We start from the raw sequence: 25,328 nt of genomic DNA, 5'->3' as shown, positions 1-25,328 counted from the left end.
AATTGATGCGTTGTTTAGCGCATCTTTAGGCGAATCCAGCGCACTACTTCCGAAGTTGGGAAAGTTGCCTGTATCTGGAGAAAAATCCATCTTCGGTATAAAAAGCGGTATAAATTTATTCCGGATAGACAATATTGATGGTATTAGTTTGCGTGGGAGAGCTATCAGATTCGTCAAACCGTCGTTTGAATCTTTGTGTACAAAAGCAGATAAGTCGTTTTGAAAATTTTGTCTTGAATTGTCACATACGTCGTTTTGAAAAATTATGCTTGAAATAATAAATTTTCGATGCGGAAAAGGTCTATTCCGTGAAACATTCCTTCCCCTTGAAGCGAATGAATGGAAAGTAAAACGTCAAATTCCTAATGTTTTGATCAGGATTTTTCTTTTCTCTGTCATTCGTTGTGCACCCGAGCTAGAAGTGCAGACCTTCGCTTCTGCAAATCGCGTTCAGCGGATTACAAATTATTTCTAAATCTAGGTCTAAATCGGCCTAAGTCGTCCAACTCCAGCCGCTGCCGACAGCATCAGCATCAAGCGATGGCTCTCCGTTTGTTCCGCCTCAGCCAGGATGTGGTATCTCCGATTATCAAGCGCGTAAGTACTCTGGCCGAGGCAACACAAGGCCTCGACAAAGTTACATAATTATTTCGGCTGCGGGGTAGTTTTACCGGAGTTCACCTTCAAATGTTCTATCCGTGGGGACGCCCGCGTTGTATTTGCAGGGATGTACCGCGTCCGCGTTTGAGCTGCAGCACAAGAATCCGCTCCAGCGCAAAGTCGATAAGATTCCAAAGGCTCATTACGGTGGACGTCACACGGTGACGATGCTGCCGGGAGGTGGAATCGGACCGGAACTGATGAACTACGTCAAGGAAGTGTTTCGGTTTGCTGGGGTGCCGGTGGATTTTGAAGTCGTCGATATTGATCCGGCTAGCGAGGGCAACGATGATTTGGAGTACGCCATCACTTCGATCAAGCGGAATGGCGTTGCTCTGAAGGGAAATATCGAAACAAAATCGGAAGCGACCGGAATTATCTCCCGTAATGTTGCCCTTCGTAACGAGTTGGATCTGTTTGTGAATGTGTTGCATTGTAAGTCGTTCAATGCTATCCCGGCCCATCACCAGAATGTGGATGTGGTGATTGTTCGACAGAACACCGAGGGCGAGTATGCTATGTTGGAGCACGAGAGCGTGAGGGGGGTAGTGGAGAGCATGAAGGTGATCACGGTGGAGAATGCCGCCCGAGTGGCTCGATATGCCTTTGAGTTTGCCCGAGCCAACAACAGAAAGAAGGTAACCACCATCCACAAGGCCAACATTATGAAGCTGGCCGATGGGCTGTTCCTGAGCGTGGCACGAGAAGTTGCCAAGGAGTATCCGGATATCCAGCATAATGACATGATCATCGATAACTGCTGTATGCAGCTGGTTTCCAACCCGCACCAGTTCGATGTGATGAATACGACCAACCTGTACGGCAGTATCACCTCGAATGTGCTGTGTGGACTGGTTGGCGGTGCTGGGCTATTCTCCGGAAGGAACTATGGGGATCACGTAAGTATTATCTTAAAAAAAAAAAAAAAACACCAGAAACAGCAGAACTATGCTAATACTATTTTAAAGATTTTATGTAAAATTAGATATTGAAATGTAAACACTTGTAAAATAACTATGTTGTCAAGAATTCGGTAACATTCGAAGAAATCTGCGAAAAATGAATGTTAAATATGAGGGATATGTTGAACCAAGCAGTTCCAAATTTACGTGTGGGTATTTTTTTCTAACTATTTATCATTCTTGATTATTACCACGATAACAGTACGCCGTATTCGAGCCGGGCACCCGCAACACCGGTACTGCCATCGCCGGTAAGAACGTTGCCAACCCGATTGCAATGCTGAACGCTGCCGTTGATATGCTGTACCATCTGGGTCACAACTATCACGCCGACTGTATCTCCGATGCCATCCACAAGACAATCGATGCCGATGGTATCCACACGCCAGGTTAGAATGCAGTTTAAATCAATCGGTAGTGTTTATTAAACATAATTTGTTGCTTTTTTGGCTCCAGATCTGGGCGGACAAAATACCAGCACGGAGATCGTGCAGAACGTTCTGCAGCATCTGGCCGAGAAGAGAACCTACTGGTGAGTTGCAAAGTTCTATTTCGAGCTGTTATTTGTTCGTAGTCTATCTAGCATATGGAGGTCAATTTTTATTCAAAATTCTTATACTAAAATGTGAACCGATTCGGCTCAAAATGAAAAATTGACATTTAGTAGTGAATAACTAATTTGCGTGGATTTGGCGCGTAGATAGTTATGTGTTTGTATATGAGTTGGGTGGTTTATGTCTTTGTAGAATAGTTTGGATCTTTGGTTGATGAATGTTTTGTCACTGAGTGATTGATTCCGGGAGCACGGGTGAAATATATTTAATCCATATTGTAGTTCATTAGTGGCGTTCTTTAGTGCTAAACATTTGTTGTTTCTTTTTTGTCTTTTATTACAAACATTTGCTCACGTGCTAACAATGGTATAAAACGCGTAACTCAACATGCTGTCACCAGGAACCGCGGATTGGAGGATGAAATCTAAATATACGTCTGTAGAAAAATCTAACAACTTATAACATTTATTTTTCATGAAACCGTACTTAATTTTTAATTGTCAAACTGAATAATATATTTCGGGAATCACAGTAAGTGAAGTTTCTATGCATTTTTTTTGCCGTTGAACTAATTATAAAAATTCGACGCAATTAATACATACGCATCTTACTCCGTCCGTTTCTGCCGAAATCCCAGCATTTTTCAATTATTTTATAGTTTCGAACTTCTGATTCAGCACTAGCTTTTTCCTATGTGTATTTCGGTTGTTAACTTGGTAGCTACCAAGCTTATGGGGTTCACAACATCAATGTTATTAGTTGGGAGGCCCAAATTCTGTTATCATATAATTAATGTTTCTTGTGGGAAACCAAAAAATTCAGGATTCCTTAGATGTGTGTAATAGATTTTTGTTATAGCAGCAGAACGGACCCTGTCGTGCTTATGAGTTGGCAGTAAATGTTTTTTTTTTTTTTGTGGTTTTTATTTGGCTTTACTTATATACACATAGCCTGCCAAGTGTTAGCTACAACCTACTACATATCAATATTACATTCAATTACAAAATTTGTTAAAGTAGTAAGAATGTCAATGTCTTTTTCCTTAAGTATAGTTTTCAGATCTGTTATTACAAGTTTTCTAGTTAGAATTGCCCAAAGTTTATGTTTCTGATTTACAAATCTGACACACTCGAATAACACATGATCTGGATCACCACGCGCTTCGCCACAAGAGCACGTGTCGTCGTCTATAATCCTGTTACGTGTGAGATGAGCCGGGAGGCGGGAGTGGTTGCTGATAAGTTTACACAGAATGACTACCTGTCTTCGATTGAACGGATCGTCCATGAACCAGGGTTGCTGAGAGACAGTGCGCAGAATACTATTGCAGAAACGACCTTTGTTCCTTCGGACCAGTTATCCTGCCATATACGCAGTCCTTTTTGCTTCGCCGGGAAGCTAATATCTAGATGAGTCAGCTGATGTTGTTGTTCCGCTCCGCTAATGCACGCTTCTTTTGCCAGTTCGTCTGCTTCTTCATTCATGACAACGCCACTGTGGGAAGGAACCCAGAAGAATGTGATGTCAAAACCCTCGGACTCCGTTAAGTGTACTGTTTCCTTAATTTCGAACCAGGCCTTTGGAGTTGATGAATTAATGTCTCTCGATTGAAGACCTTTCAGGACACTCATGCTGTCTGTCATCACAACTTTCCCCTAGGGGAATTTTTGATGGGACGCACTGCACTCAGTATTGCGAGAAGCTCTGCCATATACACAGATATGCTATGCGGTAGTCTCACACAAATACAGGGCGCCATGAAGTTATTCACAACTGCGTATCCTGTTCCATTTAGATCCATCGGTCGCACATACATGGGCTTCACCAAAGGATCTCCTTATTTCTCTCACTACTAATTCGTTTGCGGACAGCTCTCCAGGTTGTTTCATGATCGACTGCATTCGAAGATTGATGGAAAGTTGCTTTTTCCTCACTACTGGGTCGAAAAGAAAGCAAGGTAGGTTTGGAAGGCTATGATTACAGTGGAAGAAATCTTGCAAACAGGAAATAGGTTGCGAAAATATCGATGTGTATCGAGGATTCGGGGGATTACATTTTCTAAGCCAGGATTCTAAGCCCAACCTCCTGTTGACAAACCGTAATCTAGCTGTGTCTCTCCGAATACCCAGAGGTGTTAATCCGGCCATCACTTCCAATGAACCTGTATGAGTCGTTTTAGTAGACCCGAGGCAAATACGAATACACGAGTACTGAATCCGATCTAGAATCAAAGCGTCTTTTCTCGGTATCCGTTCCAAAAGAACTCCACCATATTCGAGAATTGGGCGGACACATGATTTGTATATTTGGAGCATGGTTCGGGGGTGCGCTCCCCAATATTGTCCAGCTATACTTCTTAGAAAATTAACATACAGAAGCGAGCGTTGTTTCACATAGTTTACATGGCGTGACCACGACAGGTTTGATGTTAGCTGTATTCCAAGTAGCTTCACAGATTCCACAACTGGTAATATTTCTTCATCGATGCGAATTATTGGAACTTCGTCGAATTTAACCTTCGAAATAACCATGACGTGGCATTTCGTCGATGATAGTTCAAGGCCAATGTTAGAGATGTCTTCTACCAAACAATTTAAACCGGCTTGCAAGACTTCACTCGTTTCTTCCAGAAGATTACCACAAACAGCTATGGTGAAGTCATCAGCATACCCCACTCGAATGATACGTCTAGGAATATTCTTCATCATTTTGGTTACTAGAATATTGAAGCAAATAGGACTCAACGGAGATCCTTGAGGGAGTCCTTTCCACGTAGTACGGAGAATTTCCTGCTTGTCATTAGTTTTTATCACAATTATTCTTTCTTGGAAGAGCCAATACACTGCCCTGATCATGCACATATCAATGCCCATTACTCTCATTTCTGCAACTAAACAGTTGATATCCACATTATCAAAAGCACTTTTAATATCGATACTGCACAGAAAAACATGTTCACGTCTTTGAAATGCCCGATAAGATTCCTCGATAATAATGCTGACAGCGTCAACCGTGCTTTTCCCTTTTCGAAATCCGCACATCTCGAATGGAAAAAGTTGTTTATTTTCGATATACCATTCTAACTTTTCTTTAATCATTGCTTCATATGTCTTACGGAAACAAGACGCTAGAGCAATTGGACGAATCGTTGAGGCAGAGCTTATCTGTTGTCCCGGCTTTGGTATGGCTATTATTTGAAAAAGCTTCCACTCACTAGGCAGCTCTCCGTTCTCAAAAATTCGGTTGTAGATCCTAAGCAATGTCTGCATTCCAATAGATGGAAGGTTTGCAATGGCGGAATATGAAACACCATCAGCACCAGGTGCCGTATCCTTTCCAGTCTTAATAACAGCTTGTAGATCACACATAGAAAAGTAATTGCCTCTAATATGATCTCCACAAGTGCATGCTGGAAACTCAATGGGAATGTTTCGAGAACAGCAAGGGGCAAGTTTATCCAGTAAACCCTCCAGAACGGCATTGGAGATACTTTGACGACTCCCTGAAGCAGTTCGACCTTTGTAGCGACGTGCCATTTTCCAAAGTGTGTTGATTGAGGTAGAGCTATCGAGACCATCACAAAACACTTTCTAGCTCAATGTTTTCTTCTCCTTTATCATTTCTCTAAATTGGTTTTCAGATTTCCTGTAGGCTTCGTAAGCTTCGTATGTTAACACTCGTTTCCATGTTTTGAATGCCGCTCTGGATTCCTGTTTGGCTGAGGTGAGTTCTTCGTCCCAGTACGGTTGCGGAATCTTCGTATTTCCAGATCTTAATGTGGGATTAGGTGCGGAATGTACAAGAGCATTCCATACCATCCCAAAAAATCCGACATAGTCCAACGTCTCTCCAGTTTGTTCGAAAGCTTCCAAGTCATTAGCTATTTTGCTAGTATATGTTTTTCATTTTATTTTCTTCCAATTTAAAATTGTCTGAGTTTGTTGGATTGTTGTGTCTAGTAACCCGAACACGATAGGAAAATGTTCACTTCCTGCAGGGTTGTCGAGAACTTTCCAGCCGAACAGCAGACTTACTTCTGGTGAAGTTATAGTGAGATCGATAGCACTCCATGAATGATTTTGGTCGAAACGTGTTGATTCACCATTATTAAGAACGATGAGATTTTCCGAATCCAGAGCTTCATATAAGTAACGGCCACGTTGATTTTCACTATGATTCCCCCACATCTGATGCTTGGCGTTAAAATCTCCACCAACGACGTAGGGTTTTGGTATCGAACGGAAAAAATGAATAAAATTGTTCTCCGATACGTTCGCTTGAGGGTGTATGTAGATGGATACAATCGTTATAACGCCGACACTAGTTCGAACTTGACAGGAAATATGCTCGATATCAACGTGAGTATTCAGTTGAAAGGCCGAAGGGTTCAATTCTTTTCGAATCGCAAGTGCAACGCCCATTGAGTTTCTACGATGATCTTTACGAAATGTTACATAATTATTATTATTTATTTATTCAGATTAAGGCCGAAGTGGCCTGTGCGGTATATAAGAGTCTTCTCCATTCGGCTCGGTCCATGGCTACACGTCGCCAACCACGCAGTCTACGGAGGGTCCGCAAGTCATCTTCCACCTGATCGATCCACCTTGCCCGCTGCGCACCTCGCCTTCTTGTGCCCGTCGGATCGTTGTCGAGAACCATTTTCACCGGGTTACTGTCCGACATTCTGGCTACGTGCCCGGCCCATCGCAGTCGTCCGATTTTCGCGGTGTGAACGATGGATGGTTCTCCCAACAGCTGATGCAATTCGTGGTTCATTCGCCTCCTCCACGTACCGTCCGCCATCTGCACCCCACCATAGATGGTACGCAGCACTTTCCTTTCGAAAACTTCAAGTGCGCGTTGGTCCTCCACGAGCATCGTCCAGGTCTCGTGTCCGTAAAGGACTACCGGTCTAATTAGCGTTTTGTAGATTGTCAGTTTGGTACGGCGGCGAACTCTATTCGATCGGAGCGTCTTGCGGAGTCCAAAGTACGTACGATTTCCAGCCACTATGCGTCTCCGAATTTCTCTGCTGGTGTCATTTTCGGCAGTCACCAGTGAGCCCAAGTACACAAATTCTTCTACCACCTCGATTTCGTCACCACCGATGCAAACTCGCGGTGGGTGGCTCACATTGTCTTCTCTTGAACCTCTGCCTATCATGTACTTCGTCTTCGACGTGTTGATGACTAGTCCGATCCGCTTAGCTTCCCTCTTCAGTCTGATGTAGGCTTCCTCCATCTTCTCAAAGTTACGTGCCATAATATCTATGTCGTCGGCGAAACCAAATAGCTGGACGGACTTATTGAAAATTGTACCACTCGTGTTAATCCCTGCTCTTCGTATTACCTTCCAAAGCGATGTTGAATAGCAGACACGAAAGACCATCACCTTGCCGTAACCCTCTGCGGGTTTCGAAGGGACTCGAGAATGCCCCTGAAACTCGAACTACGCACATCACCCGATCCATCGTCGCTTTGATCAACCGTGTCAGTTTATCCGGAAAACCGTGTTCGTGCATTAGCTGCCATAGCTGGTCCCGATCGATTGTATCATATGCGGCTTTGAAGTCGATGAATAGATGATGTGTGGGCACGTTGTATTCGCGGCATTTCTGCAGTACTTGGCGAATGGCGAACACCTGGTCCGTGGTGGAGCGTTCACCCATAAAACCCGCCTGGTACTGCCCCACGAACTCCCTTGCAGTTGGTGCTAGTCGACGGCATAAAATTTGGGAGAGTTACCTTGTAGGCGGCGTTCAGCAATGTGATTGCGCGGTAGTTGCTACAATCCAGCTTATCGCCCTTTTTGTAGATGGGACACACGACACCTTCCATCCACTCCTGCGGCAAAACTTCCTCCTCCCAAATCTTGGTAATGACCCAGTGCAGCGCTCTAGCCAGTGGCTCACCACCGTGTTTAAATAGCTCTCCTGGTAGTTGGTCAACCCCAGGGACTTTGTTGTTCTTCAGCCGGCCAATCTCCTCCTGGATTTCCTGGAGATCCGGAGCCGGTAGAATTATGTCCTGCGCGCGTTCTCCCAGGTCCATCACCATACCGCCATCTTCGTCTGCCACATCGCCATTCAGGTGTTCTTCGTAGTGCTGCCGCCACCTTTGGATCACCTCACGCTCGTTCGTAAGAAGGTTCCCGTTTATGTCCTTACACATATCAGGCTGTGGCACGTGGCCCTTACGTGAACGGTTTAACTTCTCATAGAACTTTCGTGTGTTATTAGCGCGGTACAGTTGCTCCGTTTCTTCACGGTCTCGATCTTCCTGCTGGCGCTTTTTCCTCCGGAAAATCGAGTTTTGTCTGTTCCGCGCCTGTTTATATCGTGCCTCGTTCGCCCTCGTGCGGTGTTGCAGCAATCTCGCCCATGCTGCATTCTTCTCTTCCACTAACTGCTCACATTCGCCGTCATACCAGTCGTTTCTCTGATCCGGGGCACGGTGCCTAGTGCAGCGGTTGCGGTGCTACCAATGGCGGATCGAATTATCTCTCCAGCCATCTTCAAGAGACGCTGCGCCTAGCTGCTCTTCCGTTGGAAGTGCCACTTCCAGCTGCTGCGCGTATTCTTGGGCTAGTCTACCGTCTTGTAATGTTACATAATGCGGGATGTTTAGATACGTAGTTCGATCGAGATGAGTCTCACTTAAGAAGACGATACTAGATTGGAGTTCGTTAATAAGGTCAATCAGCACCGAGCGTTTGCTGAGCAAACCTCGGCAATTCCATTGCAAACATCGTATTGATTCAACATCCATTGTATCCACTAGCGTGGATTATTATCATAAGCGTAACGTATTGAGATACTGCTTTACGTGATTATTGACCATCTCGGAAATTCTGTCAAGAACGAGATCACGAATTTTGATTCTTGATTCCACATCTCCAGGAGCGACCTCCAGGACTTCGGCCATTACATCCACTACCTCATTTGAGACCATACCGGACTGAATAGATTTGCATACCCCTTCCGAAATGTTTACCTCGAGTTGGGGAAGCTCATCGTGCCAGTCGGTGTCATTCAAACGGCGTTTCGGTGCAGGAGCAGTCGTGACGGAATTATTCAAAGAAGGTGAGACAGTTGACGATGCAGATTCTAGAGAGACGGTTATTGATGCACATTCCATAGATTGAGTACGCTGATTGTTTTCTTGATGAATAGTAGTTCCGGATTCTTCCTGTATCACGGAACAGAACCAGTCAATATATCCTTGAGAATGAGAGTGTTGGCGTTCAGCATCTTGCTTCATCTTTGTGATGATTTTTTGACATCTTCTGTGATCATTTGCTTTATGAGCACCCTGACAATTGACACACAGGGGATTTTCCTGCATACATTGATGTTCGGGATCATTATTTCCTTCCAGACAGTTGGGGCAGCGTATAGCACTTTTACAATTCTTCTTGTCGTGTCCCAATCGCCAACAGTTACCACATTGACGAGTTTGGTACACGTAAGGCTTAACTGCATACAGCACATTGTTTATCTCGACGTGGGAGGGAGCACTAGACCATCGAATGTAAATATGACAGTATACAACGATTTGATTGAGCCATCATTCGCTTTTTTGGTTATGCGACGACACTCAACTATCGGTGGATTTTCTGTTTGGTACATTCAACCCCCCCACAACTTGACATTTGGCGTTAGTTTCGCGTACCCACTTGCAAATCGCAGATGGCGCTTTGAAACATAAACAATGGGTCATTCTACACTGCCGCCACACTTTTCCTCCCACGGTTACTGGCTAAAACCCATTAATGGGTACTATGGTACCCATTTTCGCCAAAACCGCCACTACTCATTTAATGAGTAAAAGCGATTTACTCATTAATGAGTAAATCATGTTTCTGTCAGAAGATGGGTATTATTTTACCCATCAAGGAAAGTGGATTTTTCGACAAAATGGGTAAATAAATACCCATTTTTTAAATTCATTTTTGGAAAATAATTGATTTTAGATAGTTGAATAGTTTCAAGCTCATTCAAATAAAATACTTTTCAGAATACATTTTATTCCTAAAAAATCACATTTGTTTTACATACTCTTGTTATACATGAACCATGAAATATAGATTCCCTTCAACAAGTCACTAATCCCCATGATGTATTTAATATCAATTGTTATGTCCGCTGCTAGGTCCACTGAGTCTGTCTTTTTGCCGTTCGCCATATGCTGCCCTTCGACTCATAATAATGTTCTGTCTCGAATGACGGAGTTGCGCTGCATGAAAATGGTCCTGCTACCAACTTTATTCCAGACGCTTCCATTTCACCAACCGAAAATCTTATAATCGCCGTTCTCTTAAAAAGAATGATAATTTAAGTCAAATCATTATGTAAATATTTATTATTAAGCCGCTTACCTTCTATATATAGTGCTTCTTTGAATTGTCTGTAATCTTTAATCACTAAACGGAAATGAAATTCATATTTGAATATACAAAAACAATACTGTCGTAGCCAAGATTTGTGTTGAAAATCATGTGGAAAAACTTCCCAACTATTTTTTCACCCATTAATGGGTAAAAAAATGCACATTTTTTAACGTCAAATATATTTTGAACATGGGTGTTTTTTTACCCATTTATCCACTTTTAAAATAACTCCTTTTTTGACAGGTTCATAGAGCTTGAAAAAATGTATACTTTTTTACCCATTAATGGGTTTTAGCCGGTAACCGTGGTAGAAACCATGTTTTTTTTGTTTCGTCATTTGTTGTCAACAAACAACGGACAGGAGCGTCATATGGATGGGGTGAATTGGTAATTGTAATTAATGAAAAGATTCTGAACAAAACTTCCAATGCTTAAGAAAAAAGAAATTGGAAAAAGAAATTTGTTTTATATATCGTCCATTTAATTTTAGACAACGAGTTCCCACTGATCTATGTAGTTTTAATAGTTGAATCTAAAAAGTTAAATTGATTAGGTGTATAAATGATTATTCTTTATCATACAGCTTCATAACTTGATTATCATAAAATGATAAGATGTGAGAACAAAGGAACTTGCGGTTGATTTGATACTACCATCATGACTAGGTAGTTTCTTTTTAAAACACACGTAATGGTTCACATTTGGATCAGAACAAAACGTGGTTATTTTCGTAATGTAGGATAGTTTTGTAGAGTACACATTTAAATCGATGTGCCGTTTTAATAAAATAAATAACCCCCACAGTTTATTTTTACTGCGTGTAATGATTTACGGTTTTAACGGGTTTGTTGACTACACAAAATCGTCTGTTTATATTCTTAAATTAACCCTGGTTACGATAATTTCAACTGCACCATATTTTTGCGTGAGGGAAGTCGAGAAACTTTCCAACCCAAAATTTCGTATTTACAATAGCCTCATTCGGGAATTTGGTTCGCGATTTTTTTTTTTCGCGTGTTTTACATATTATACGATGTTGGGCACGAATTATTCGAAATTGAGCGCGGATAATCACAATTCTGGCTCCATTAAAAATACACGGGACGTGGGTACCAAAATCTGGCGGAGAATTTTCCCATGGTGTAAGGTTACTTTTACCTCACAGAAAGCCTCTCGTTAGTCCGGCTAATTCAGATTTTTCCAGAATAAAAAGTACAAACACTCATTTAAATATATTATTTTGGCTGTTTTCAAATGGCTGTGGGTTTATTTTGGTTCATTTGTATGGATTTGAGAATCGGATTAACTAGAGAAATATTTCACGGGGGTTTACTATAAAGTAAAAATAATAAGAAATGAATGGCCCATTTTGCGTTAGATTTTTATAAGCTATTTTGAATAGCAACATCTCCCGTGACCATTTATTCAACAACGTTGCTTTCCTCCTCTGTATTTCCAGCCCAGTTTACCCATTAATACTCCACATAACATATTCTATCTGCGAAGTCCTTATAAATTTCCAAGTTATACGACATTTAAGCGCTACCGATGAAAATGAACCGTAGGTAAAATTTTCGCCATTTGATTTGTTTTGGCAATCGCTCCTTCAACCTTCAGTCGGTCATCTTAGAGTCATCAGCTACCGCCTCTTTCTTAATATTAATACTAGTTTGGATTGATTTTTGTCATGGTACTTAGTACTGGACATTACCATCCTTTTCGCTTTTTTCATAAAGTGATTCAGATAATCACAAGTTTGACAGAACCAATCAAACTTATTAAACCAAAATTTCGGGGCACAGTGGTATCGTACTACAGATGTCAAGTTGTTCTCGGGTTGGTACCCCTATAAATACTTGTTTCGAATAATCCAAAAACAAACCACGTCGATTTATCTATATTTTAAGCACCCAGCCCCGTAATGCTAGAATATATACGAGCCTATACCAAAATAACTAATGAGTAATGCAATTGTGTTATAATAAATAATAAAAACAAAATTAGGTTCTTCTTTAACCTTTTACGCCATAATCGAGGAATGCTCGCGATAAAAGTAAGTTTGACAGAACCACCTGAACCAATTTTTCGGGCACTCAAAATAATTGTCACTTTAATTCCACTATAAAAAGTCATGTAGACTTTAAAAATCGAAACTTTCATCGGCCTTACTGGAATCAAATAAAACTTACTAAAAGCTCAAGTGCATCTTAATAAGAAATGTAGTGGAATTCATTAGAAAACATTGAAAATAATATCTATATACTCTTCTAGTGAATTCTACTCAAAATGAATGTATGAAAAATATATGAGTGGGGTTCTCAGAGCGAAATGTATGTTTATTAACTATCGCTAATGAAACATTTTGCAAAAGCATTATGAGAACGATTTGCGAAGCAAAATGCTTGAGTATGAAATAGTTTTCAACTCCTATTTTTGCTCTCGTCCGTTTCTAGTGGACGGGATACACATCACTAATAGGGATACTATAGAAAAAATATCAAAGTTTCACTTAAATTTTAAGTACATGGCCAAACAAAAATTCACTTAAATTTTATTTTATTTTCTAGTGAATTAAGAATAATGAGTGCCATCACTAATAAATCATTTAACTTTTACACACGAAACTACATGGAAAATATCTGCATATGTTTTCAAGTAGCTTCTAAGTGAACATTATTTTGAGTGGGGTACACTGACAATGTACTGGAGACGTCAAGTTGCTCACGGGTTGGGTACATTTTAGCTTTATCGAATGCAACAGCCGTTGTTAATTCCTCCGTATCCACTTCGGGCTCGATGTAAGCCACACCGAGGCACTCCACTAAACGTTGCGGGATCGAGAATTTTACGTTTTCTTGCTCTGTTTCCACCAGTAGGTTGGCGGCCCGAGCTGAGCGCATCAAGATTTTTAGCTTCTTCTTTGACATCGGAATAGATCGGATATAATCGCTTCCGAACTTTTGGATTAGCATTTTTCCCTATTTTAGTAGCAACAATGTTGGCACCGTTTCTTGATTCTGCGATTATCAAAAACGGACCGGAATTTGCCTCGTTGTATTTTCTTATCCGCCGCACGGGCAGACTATCATCGTTGGGGACCGGCATTTGCCGCACAATAGTTGTGAGCGTAGGTAGAGAAAAAGAGATGTTATTGACTTGCTTCACAGAGCGAACAATATCGATGTGATACGTACCAGTGGCAGTAAATGTTGCTGATGATACATCCAGGCTTGTTACGGAAATCCTGAAATATTTATTTAATATTTTTTTATATTTTTTTTATATTATTTTTTGATATTTTATTTAAATATTTATTAAATATTTTTATTTTAAATATTTATATTTAAATATTTATTTAGTGCTGGCGACACAATATTGATTCGAAACGAAACGAAATATAAATTCACTTTCGAGACTTCGAAACGATACGAAATCAAGGTCCATTAAATTCGAAATTTTACGAAACGAAACGAAATTTATTTTTTTCCCGCGAAATGTTTATTCTTATTGAATTGGTTTTACATTATGTACACAATTTTGATTTCATTTTTTTCAGTCGAATAATTGCTTTCTGACCAATAGAGTTATAGTAACACAAGAAGCAGTCTATGATAAATTCCCGCATTCCCGTTTATATAGGTGGTCGGTTGTCGGCACCCCGTCGTAACTTTTGACAGAAAACAGATATTGTCATTTCGACATATGTAAGTGCATTACACCCAGGTTTTTTTTTACACGGTTTGGTTTTAGTCGTTTAAGACCTTCAACATCAATGAAACAATGAGTTAACCCTACGAAAAAATTCACAAAAAATCAAAGAAAATTCAGGTGGTATTTAAAAAGCTGTGAAAGTTCGGGTTAACCGAGAAATTAAAGAATTCCAACCGTGTAAAAAAAACCTGGGTGTACGTATTTACAAAGCAAATTTACCCAATTTTGTGATTCAATATTGAATGCCACCGTAGCGGTCGCAGTTAAAGTATCATTATTTTTTTCACTTTTCTGATAGGTTACAACTTTCGGTTATCGGCACCCAGGTGGATGTTGTGAATAGCAGAGTAATGAAAAGACGACTGCTTCTGGTGACGGTATAATTCAAACTGATTTTATTTATTCTAGTCAAAGCTCATGGCTACTACGATCTAATTATTGACTACAGCTACTACGATTGGTTTGCTCGTTCTTGACACCCCTCCTCAAACTGATCGTGGGAAAACTCCAATGCTCGAACAGTGCTTCCGGAACGGCATCACGGGCAATCCTTTCGTCAACAAATCTGCTTGCTGCTCACTCGTTGAAATGTAGCGAACTTCAAGCTTCTTCATGGCTACACACTCACGCACAAAATGCAGCTTGAAGTCGGTGTGCTTCAGTCGCTTCGAAGGTCCAACCGTTCGTACACCAGTCCGTGATCGGCTGTCCCCTGCAGATACCGCAAAATCCTTTTTGCGTGCACCCAGTGGTCCTCGTTTGGATTGCTCTGGAACTGGCTGAAGTAATTCACCGATGCGCTGAGATCCGGTCTGGACGTGACCATCAAATAGGTGAGACATCCTATCAGCTCTCGGTACGGCTTGTCCAGCTTCTCGTTCGTCTCGCTCTTCCGTAGTTGCAGGCCCGCTTCCATGGGCGTTGACACGGGCTTGCACTGCTCCATCCCGAAACGCCGCAGAATCGACCTAGTATATTGTTTCTGGCTCAACGTCATTCGTCCCAGCAGCACGTCACGGTTGATTTTCAAGCCCAGGAACATCTTCGCTTCACCCATATCTTGCATCGAGAACTCCGTCTTCAGCAGCTTCTTGATTGCACCAATCACGCCAAGGCAGCGAGACACGACAAGGATATCGTCCACGTATAGCAGCAGAAACACCTTTTCGCCACCACGCTCACGGACGTACAGGCAACTGTCGCTCTCGCATCGTCGAAAACCAATTCTGGACACAAACTCGTGAAATCGGTCATTCCACGCCTTCGATGCTTGCTTCAAACCGTAGATGGATTTGTTCAGCTTGCAGACTCGATTCCCCTCCTCAAATCCTCGAGGTTGGCGCATGAAGATTTCTTCCGAGAGATTTCCGTTTAGGAACGCCGTCCTGACGTCCATCTGGTGAATCAGCAAATTCTTCTGGTTTGCTAATCCGAGCACCATGCGAACCGTCGACATTTTTACTACCGGAGCGTAGATTTCCGTGTAGTCATATCCATACCGCTGCGTGAATCCTTTGGCTACCAGTCTCGCTTTGTACTTGTCGACCGTGCCATCCGGCTTCTTCTTGAGCTTGAACACCCATTTGCAGTCCACCGGTTTTCGTCCTTCCGGTAGATCCACTAGCTCCCAGGTGCTGTTATCCGCTAGCGATGTCAGCTCGTCTTCGATGGCTTCACGCCACCGAGGCCAGTCCTCTCTTGACTTCATTTCTTCAACAGTATCCGGTAGGTTCTGCGCATAATTTTCGGCATTCAACGCGTACGCCACGCAAGAGTAGTCGCTCAATTTGGCCGGCGGTCTCCGTACACGTGCGCTTCTTCTTGTACTAACCTCTTCTTCTTCATCATCTTCATCTTCCATCGATACGAATCCATCATTTTCGTCGTCGTCCTGGTTGTCGATCGGTAGATCAACCACCTCATCATCGTCCGGTTCGATTTCAGCTACTGGCTCATCCGGGACCACCGCTCGTGGTTCCGGTCGAATCCAAATCGGTTGCGCTTCGACATCATCGTTCTTCACTGGTCCAGCGTGGGCCGATGCATATCTTGATTCATGTACCACAACGTACACCCACGAAGTAACATACCTGGCTACGAGCATTCAGCTTGGATCGCTTCTCCTTGGGAACGAAACTGTAGGCCTTGCTTCCCCAGATGCGGACACGTCTGGCTTGTGCATGTACCACATCTCGTATGGCGTCTTCTTGTTCAACGCCACCGTCGGACTCCGATTGACGATGTACACCGCCGCTTGAACCGCCTCGCATCAAAGCTTCTTTGGCAGGACGGAATCTTCCACCATCGCTCTCGCTTTGACCAGGATTGTCCTATTTAGGCGCTCGCTCACGCCGTTCTGCTGGGGCGTGTATGGAACGGTGTAGTCCACCAGCATTCCACGGTCTCTGCAGTACTGCTGGAACTCCTTGTTGACATATTCTCCGCCGTTGTCGCACCGGAGGCAACGAATTTTCCGGTCAAAATGTCCCTCGGCCATGTTCGCGTACTGCTTGAAAGCATCCAGGACCTCATCTTTCGCCGCAAGGATGTATACGGCGCTAAAATGAGTAAAGTCGTCCGTGAATGTAACAAAATACCTTTTTCCATTCCAGGCTGTCGGTGTTAGGTAACCGCACACGTCGCTGTGCACCAGCTCCAACGGTTTGTTGGATCTCGGAACCGGAACATCTCCAAAGGGCTGTCTCGTATGCTTTCCGAGCACGCAAGGCTCACACACTTCGTTCTCCCGGAACGCTTCCTTCTTCAGTGCCATGCCGTTGACCATTTCGTCGCGCACCAAAGTCTTCAGACCACTCTTACCTATGTCACAGAGAACAGACGTTCATCTTCATTCGCGTGGTTGTGTAAAAGTTTGTACTGGTCATTTTAAAGTATGTCGTTATGTCTCCGTTGCGCGGTGCTAGTGTGCTAATGAATATGATTAAAATTTGCCGTGTCTTACTTTTTAGCGCTAGTGTTCATTCCGAATTGCTCCTAGGCTCGCTCCTAGGTGGCAGCACTACATTGTTATGTAGTGTATGCCAACGCCATCGGTTAGTGAGATTGAATTTTTATGTCGGGCAGCCTGCGTTGGCGGCGCTGAGGTACGATTTAAATCTTTACACACGTTTTTAACAAAATTTTGTTCGAGCATCCATGTCTGTTCTCTGTGCCTATGTGGCCGAATCTTCGATGCCACAGCTCGTACTCGTTTGCCGAAAGGGTGACCAGCGCTTCGTCGACCGGTCCACGCTCCACGATTACGTTCAGCACGTACAACTTGCCAGACAACTTACCAGTGGCAACCACCTCGCGGCCACGCTTGATTTCCACTGCATCGTTTCCAAACGTCACATGCATCCCAAGCTTGCCGATGCGCCGAACGGAAAACAGATTGTACTGCAGTTCCGGCCACCCCCCTGAAATGAGATGTAGTTCTTGAAGCCGTCTACCGATTGGGTGGCGCTAGTGTTGCCTTTCCTATTTTAAGCTCCGTTCATACCGCCCCGAAAGCATTGGCGATTGGCGCTTTGATGTTGCATGAAGAGGAAGATGCAGAAATGTGATAATCAAAAATATTCACACGGGAAGACATACGAAGAAATTTTTGAAACTCTCTTTAAAATTCTAGAAACAATTTAATTAAAAACGGTAAGCAGTACGAGTTTAGACTTGTTTTCTACTGCACAATGAACACAACATTTCAATTTCAATTTGATATCATACTTAATGCACAGTATAAGAAAAATCCAACCCCGTATTGTTTACCGTTTTTAATTAAATTGTCTCTAGAATTTCAGTGAAGAGTTTCAGAAATATCCTCGTATGTTTTCCCGTGCGAAATTTTTTAAATATCATCTTTCTGCTTCTTCTTCTTCTTCTTCATCAAAACGCCAATTAATCACGTCGAAAATCACGCAGCAATGCAATACATCTCGTTGAATATAATTTAACAATGCAACACATGCCGCTTACGCCGCTTGCGCATCCGACTGTTCTAACTTCGTGTGTTTATTGCTTAACCGACAATGTTTACATCCAGCACCATGTTGCAGCACCATGTTTTTGGCTTCAGGCGAGTTGTTCGTGGATGACAGCCGTTTCATGGGGGTGGTTCCGGCACGTATAGTACGTCGTTCACCACGCTGTTGATTCGCCGTCATCCAACGCCATCCGACTCCGTCACGAATGCCACTTCGCAACCAGCAACGTTGGCCCTTTGCTTTTTCTTCGGCTTACCAGACGATTTTCGTCGGTCCGTGTCCTTCTTCATGGGGCAGTTTGACTTCTTGTGGCCCACTTTCCCGCAGGAAAAACAAATGTTGGACCGCTTGCCGAATAACGCCGAATCACCACCCAACGTGCTCTCCATGTCGCAATTTGTTCCGCCGCTTCACGTTCTCGCTCAGCAGCCTGGCCTTCACGAAGTAGAGTTTGCACTGTTCTGCCGGTAGCGTTTCAAGAATCGTCACCAGCTGTTGAAACGATTTCGGCATGGTTTGCAGCAAATTGCTCGTGCATCACGATGTCCGCTGAGGCAAGCTCCCGGATGATCCGCTTAAACCGCAGCAGATGCTCTTCCATTGGTTCCGCTTTGCTGTACTTCATCACGGCCAGTTGCTTCAGTAGGTAAAACTGACCGGAAATTCCCTTCTTCGCGAACACATTCTGCAACGTTGCCCAGATAGGCTGACCAGATCATTTCGGTGAAAAAACGGGACAAACGCTTTTGCAAAACGGGACATGTCAAAAACCTTGTGATAAAATTCAAGAGCTGTGGGTTTAATTTTCATTTTCCGTATAAGAAATTAGAAATATTTTAGAGTGAATCACTCACCACCATAACCTTCTATTCTATTAAGTTAGTTGTGGAAAAATTCTAAAATACAAATATTTTACTCTTTAATGGGACGCGGACAAAAACACGAAGGAATAGAAAATTACGCATCTTTCAATATAACAAAAAAAAATGGAGAATTTTGAATATTTATTTTAATCTACACTTAGACATGCTTTAAGTTTTTTTATTGACAAATATCAAAAACTGTTCCAATTCTGTACATTTGAACATAAACAATAGTCAAAGTACCAATCTAATCAATTCACAGTCCTTTTTGATCGAAATTGATTTAAATGACGCTAAGAGTAGCCTCACAACGTGGGAATCTTGTCAATTGATTTTGTTCCCATACACTCCCAAAAAAAAGCAGGACTCATGCAATTTCGTTGCGGAAAGGTAAAACAGAGAGGAGATTTCCGCCGGATGGTATTTTAAATCGAGCCGAATTTCTAATTTTTCATAACGGAATCCCTTCTTCTTCTTCTTCATTGGCATTACATCCCCCACTGGGACATTGCCGCCTCGCAGCTTAGTGTTCATTAAGCACTTCCACAGTTATTAAACTGCGAGGTTTCTAAGCCAAGTTACCATTTCTGCATTCGTATATCATGAGGCTAACACGATGATACTTTTATGCCCAGGGAAGTCGAGACAATTTCCAATCCGAAAATTGTCTAGACCGGCACCGGGAATCGAACCCAGCCATCCTCAGCATGGTCTTGCTTTGTAGTCGTGCATCTTACCGCACGGCTAAGGAGGGCCGGAATCCCAGAAAACTCGATTTTGTTCAGTTGATTTATATTTTTTTTTTCATGCCGTTGATTTTTTACAGTGGATGATTTCGAAATATTCACACTCAAAATAATTTTCACTTAGAATCTACTTGAAAACATATGCAGATATTTTCCATGTAGTTTCGGTTGTAAAAGTTAAATGATTTATTAGTGATGGCACTCATTATTCTTAATTCACTAGAAAATATGTAAAATAAAATTTAAGTGAATTTTCGTTTGACCAAGTACTTAAATTTTAAGTGAATCTTCGAAATTTTTTTTCTAGTTTCCCTGTATATGGTATCCCGTCCACTAGAAGCGGACGAGGGCAAAAAAGGAGTAGAAAGTTAATTCACACCCAAACAGGTTTTTTTGCAAGTCGTTCTTATAATGCTTCTGCAAAATGTTTCATTAGCGATTGTTAATAAACATTTTTTGCAATTCGTTCTCATAATGCTTCTGCAAAATGTTTCATTAGCGATTGTTAATAAACATACTTTTCGCTCTGAGAACCCCACTCATATATTTTTCATACATTCATTTTGAGTAGAATTCACAAGAAGAGTATATAGATATTATTTTCTATGTTTTCTAAGGAATTCCACTACATTTCTTATTAAGATGCACTTATGATTTGAGTAAGTTTTATTTGATTCCAGTAAAGCCGATGAAAGTTTCGAATTTTAAAGTCTACATGACTTTCTATAGTGGAATTAAAGTGACAATTATTTTGAGTTATTATTAGAATTATTCAGAAAGACTTTGAATGATTCGAAAAGAAGCAAATAATTGAACAACATGTGGTACAGCATATTTGAAAAAATAATTGAAGTATCTACTTTGGAAGATTCAAAAAGAAAAATGGAAAATAAACTTAATCTGAAAATTAGAATGTCTGTCCCTGTGCTTTATTTTATTGACGTTGAGGCGTGACCTGATTTTATGGAAATACTTGTCTACCAAGTTACTAATTCCGTTCAATCCACTGATGAAATTGGCCAAATTTTAATGCCTCCGGAATAAGCAGAAAAAATAATTGATTGTATGAAAAATCTCCCGGAGAAGCACCTGTTGTCATTAACTGCTTAAAACCTTAAGAAAAGTCGATCAATGGAAAATACAAAACGGCATAGATAGCATTCTTTTAAAAGCAACACTAATAAAATAACATCTCACACTATTGTTTATGGGTTTCGTCCGCAAAAAAACACTTTCTATGTATGATCAATGTAGAATCAATGAAAAACGGAACAAATTAAGGATTTTTCAGATTACGACGGGACAGCACGAAAAGGTCTAAAAACGGGACTGTCCCTTTAAATACGGTACGTATGGTCAGCCTATGCCCAGATCGCCTTCGGAGCGGACTTACCGTTGACGTACTCCTGCTGCGAATCAGCGATCTTCTCCACCAGCAATGACTTGCAACGTGCTTCCAGAAGTTTCCGCTCCGCCAGTTTCGTCTCCTTCTGCGCCTTCTCTGCAACCGTATCCGTAGCAACCACTTGGAACTCCGGGATTTCTTCCGCTTCCTTCCGGATGCAATCGATCAGCTGCCGCTCCTCCAACAACGTCTCCATCCGAAAACTCCAGTTCGGGAAGTTCTTGCTGTCGAAAAGATAAGGCTTCAGCTCCGCTTGCATTTTCCTCCGGTGTGAATTTTTTTTTCAACTAGCTAACTCCGTCTCCAAGGTTACAGCTATGCTGGGCCAATAACCTATTGTGAATAGCAGAGTAATGAAAAGACGACTGCTTCTGGTGACGGTATAATTCAAACTGATTTTATTTATTCTATAGTCAAAGCTCATGGCTACTACGATCTAATTATTGACTACAGCTACTACGATTGGTTTGCTCGTTCTTGACAGTGGAAACGGTGAAATATCAAGGCAAATCATCAGTTTGTTGCCTAATTTCAGGCTATAAGCAAAGTTGTAAGCAAAAATAACAATTTTTAAAATCTTGATAAAATGTGTATAATGTACTTAAATGCAATAGATTGCATTACTGTTGCCAAAATAAATCTCGATATTTTCAGCTATAACACCCTCAATTCATATTTTTTAAAATTTTGAATGAGTTTTTGGGGATGCCGACAACCGGCCACCTTTTTTAGAATGGCATAGAAACAACGTTTAACAAAATTGTTAATAAAAATATTCCCATCGATTGAATAAATCAAAACTCTTGACAAGATATTAGTTTATGCCTATAGGATTCCATTGGTACGAAAATAACACCACATTGTGCAAATGTAGGAAAGTTATGAACTAAAAATAAAAGGGTGCCGACAACCGACCACCTTTCCTTACCATTGGCGATAAAGTAATACCCCAGCATTAATGCCGCTTTCAAAAGAATTCTTCGTGGAGTTTGTGTTGTGATCAATTTTATATAAGTTCAGTTTTATATCAGTAAGTATATAAAAATATAGAAATTGTGGGATATTTTTGTGTTCGAATTCAAATTTTGTTGAAAACCTTAGTTAACTTAAGAATTATGGAATTATGCTGAAGCATACTTCATATTGTCTTATCAGTGTGATCCACGAAGATATGTATTTCAGATTGTATGTAATGTTAATGTATGTAATTATTCCTTTCTCATACCAGCAGTTGTATCAAAAGGTTATCATTTCCTTCCAAATTCAACCTTTTCATAGGAGGCTCGGACACGCATAGTCTTATATACTATCAGCTCGACGAACTGCTATTAGTAGAGAAAAAATAGTTTTACACTCATTGTTATAAGAGGCGGAGGAATGCTCTGCATCTCCGTGATTGACACGGGAAAGGTATCATTGGTTATGTGAAAAAATAATTCAAGTGAGGCCACCTTGGTAAGCGACTAAATATTTATTCTAAAAGAAGTTATTTAAAAAAACTCAAAGGTGCAGCCCAATCGGGTTGTACACAAAGATGACGTAGGGTATTTTTCATCATAATTCGTGTAAATTTATTAGCATTGTGCAAACTGCTCGGAGGTCAACCGAATCAAGAAACTGAAAGTAGCTCCCAGTTGGATGAACCAGCCGTGGAAAAGGAACGACTCATCGGCCGCATCGCCACTGAAGCCGCTCGTCTATCTTTCAGTGGATATCATCAGAATCCTAGAAGACATTATGCTCAAAAATGTCCGGAATAAAGGAAAAATAAGCAGAATCGGAGGTGGCGCGAAACCAAACACAAATACTCCCGCGATGGAAACGTACATGCATCGTTTTCTATAGCGCTGGTGGCAAAGTGAGCGGGACTTCAAGAATAAATTACAAACAATCCTTTTCAGGACTTAAACTATTTATCCAAGAAGAGGTTTTGACCGTTGGGAAAATTATTTACCCAGACAAACAGACTGTTCGGCTGTTTAAACGACAATGACGATTTTGGAAAGATTTATTGTTTTTAATAATGCGCCATTTGAAAAACTAGGGCAGCTAAACGACATTTTTCACTAAGGTGGCTGCTGTGTTCGCTCCGCTGCGTCCGCTCTGCGTAAAATAATACGCAACAATACGCATCTTAGATAACCAACATCTCATAACCAAATACAGAATCTTGCGAAAAAATTCATAGGATTTTCAGAATCTGTCATTTTTGGAACGGTCCATTGTCTGCGAAATCCCGATCAAAATGGCTCGCGCGCGCTGGAATGCACTTGTATTCAATAAATTAAGCCCGTTAGCTCCACCCCTTTGTGATCTGATATGGGTGTAAAAATAATGTGCACTCATAACGATTAACGAAGGGGCGGGGCTGATGGAATTACTTCATTAGATATAAGAAAGCTGCTTTTCGATGCGCGCGAGCCATTTTGATCGGGATTCCGCTGACAACGGACCGTTCCAAAAATGACAGAATCTGAAAATCCTATGAATTTTTTTCGCAAGATTCTGAATTTGGTTTTGAGATGTTGGTTATCTAAGATGCGTATTGTTGCGAGGAATAACAACAGAAATTTGACTCAAGACGAAGTTTCTTCATATTACAAAACATTATCTCTTGGCATCTGTCTGTCCGAGCGACGTTCACCGATGGGTGGTTGCTGTAGATAATTTCCACCGAAGTTGCGTCTTCATTGATATTATACAAAAGCGACCATTTTATACAAAAGAAGGTTGATCCGACTATCCGAAATAAACTTTCTTCAAAGTGCAAAACTCAATCGTAAATAGCGAATTTGATAGCGCGTCGGAGGGAGATGATGCAGTAAATTTGAATGGATGGAATCACTAACAGCAACCAACCTACCACGCCTAACCCGATGCCACCGAAACAGTCCATTTTCGCAATTACCTCTTACTTTTCATAAAATATTGGTCCTGAGAAGAACAATTTTTTTTTTCCAATGCTCCTTTCCAACTAGCTGACACCACAATTTGTAATAAATTTTCAGCATCGGCAATGGCGGTGCGGGATCGCCACAGTGCTATTTTTATGGTCAACACTTTCTTCATATAAAATGCTGGTTCGTTGAGGTTGAATGATCTGCAGCAACACATCGAGCACCACCACCAATGCGATGGATTTCCTTTGAAAATGTTATTAGCGCCTCCGTGATGCTGTGTCCGCTCCGCAGCGATCGCTTTGATGCGTCTGCTCCGCGTGAAATCTTGTTCAAACTGAGGATTAGATCCAAACCCGCAGATGATTGATTTTTGATGTCTGTGCTAGTGATGCATGTACGTGATTGGTTAGTTTACCTATTTCTAAACTTTATATCAATCGATAATAAATAGTTAAAAATCAGTATTTTCAAATAAATACAAAGAAGCGTTGACTCATCCTTGATCGAATGGTCTAAAAAAATTGAAAATCCATCAAGAAACGGCTTAGATATTTAAGTTTAAAGTCTATCATATTTTTGTGACGGTCCCCGATTTTCGCAATCGTAAAGTGTACCCCAATATAGAAAACACAGACGTAGTCCTACGTCAAAAATGCTTCGTTTTTGTGATATGTGACTTCAACAACATCGGGTGCCTTGCAGTTGGGAATACATTTTGAATTCTGGGAAACTTCATTTTTTCAACCCATTTCCATTGGTATCTTGGCTGAACTATCAGGCAAACTAATCGGGGCTTAACTACTTTATGTTTTCGCTTCTGATCACTGTTGCTTATTATATTCACAGCATTGATCCGAAACCACGTCAGACCCTTGGTGCAGTGATGCGAAATTTCTACGTTAAGTTAGTCATAGCGATGGCATCTCAGAGGGGATAACTGGCTCAATCATGGCTCCAGTCTATAGAACAATACCAGCACAAGTCTATATTGACATTATTTATTACCTTCATATGAAATGAAAAACGATTTGATGACAGAAAATGACAAGTATCGACTGAGACAACAAATCGAAATGAAAAATATTGAAGGTTGAAAGCAGATAATTGCATTTGAGGCGAAAGTTCGGGCTTCAGGATGTATTGAAGAAATAGA

The 25,328-nt window shown here is 41.4% G+C and overlaps 1 protein-coding gene across 5 annotated transcripts in view; it reads left to right on the top strand.

Annotated features, from left to right (window-relative positions):
• The first annotated feature begins 384 nt into the window (after positions 1–384).
• The window catches only part of LOC134227196 (isocitrate dehydrogenase [NAD] subunit gamma, mitochondrial), a 50,316-nt gene continuing 25,372 nt past the window's right edge, over positions 385–25,328 (top strand). For 2 of the 5 annotated variants that reach the window (XM_062708533.1, XM_062708534.1), the window contains exons 1-4: positions 386–597; positions 726–1,559; positions 1,825–2,011; positions 2,079–2,154. In XM_062708533.1, the coding sequence (XP_062564517.1) occupies positions 541–597; positions 726–1,559; positions 1,825–2,011; positions 2,079–2,154 (1,154 nt within the window). In that variant the 5' untranslated portion in view covers positions 386–540. Of the gene's footprint in view, positions 598–725; positions 1,560–1,824; positions 2,012–2,078; positions 2,155–2,576; positions 2,717–25,021; positions 25,181–25,328 lie in introns of those variants that run through there. The other 3 variants (XM_062708531.1, XM_062708532.1, XM_062708535.1) reach the window with 3 other exon arrangements.

The sequence above is a fragment of the Armigeres subalbatus genome, chromosome 3, assembly GCF_024139115.2.
Source record: "Armigeres subalbatus isolate Guangzhou_Male chromosome 3, GZ_Asu_2, whole genome shotgun sequence".
NCBI lineage: Eukaryota > Metazoa > Arthropoda > Insecta > Diptera > Culicidae > Armigeres > Armigeres subalbatus.
Note: the sequence above shows the minus strand (reverse complement) of the source record. Positions and strands in the feature narration are given on the sequence as shown.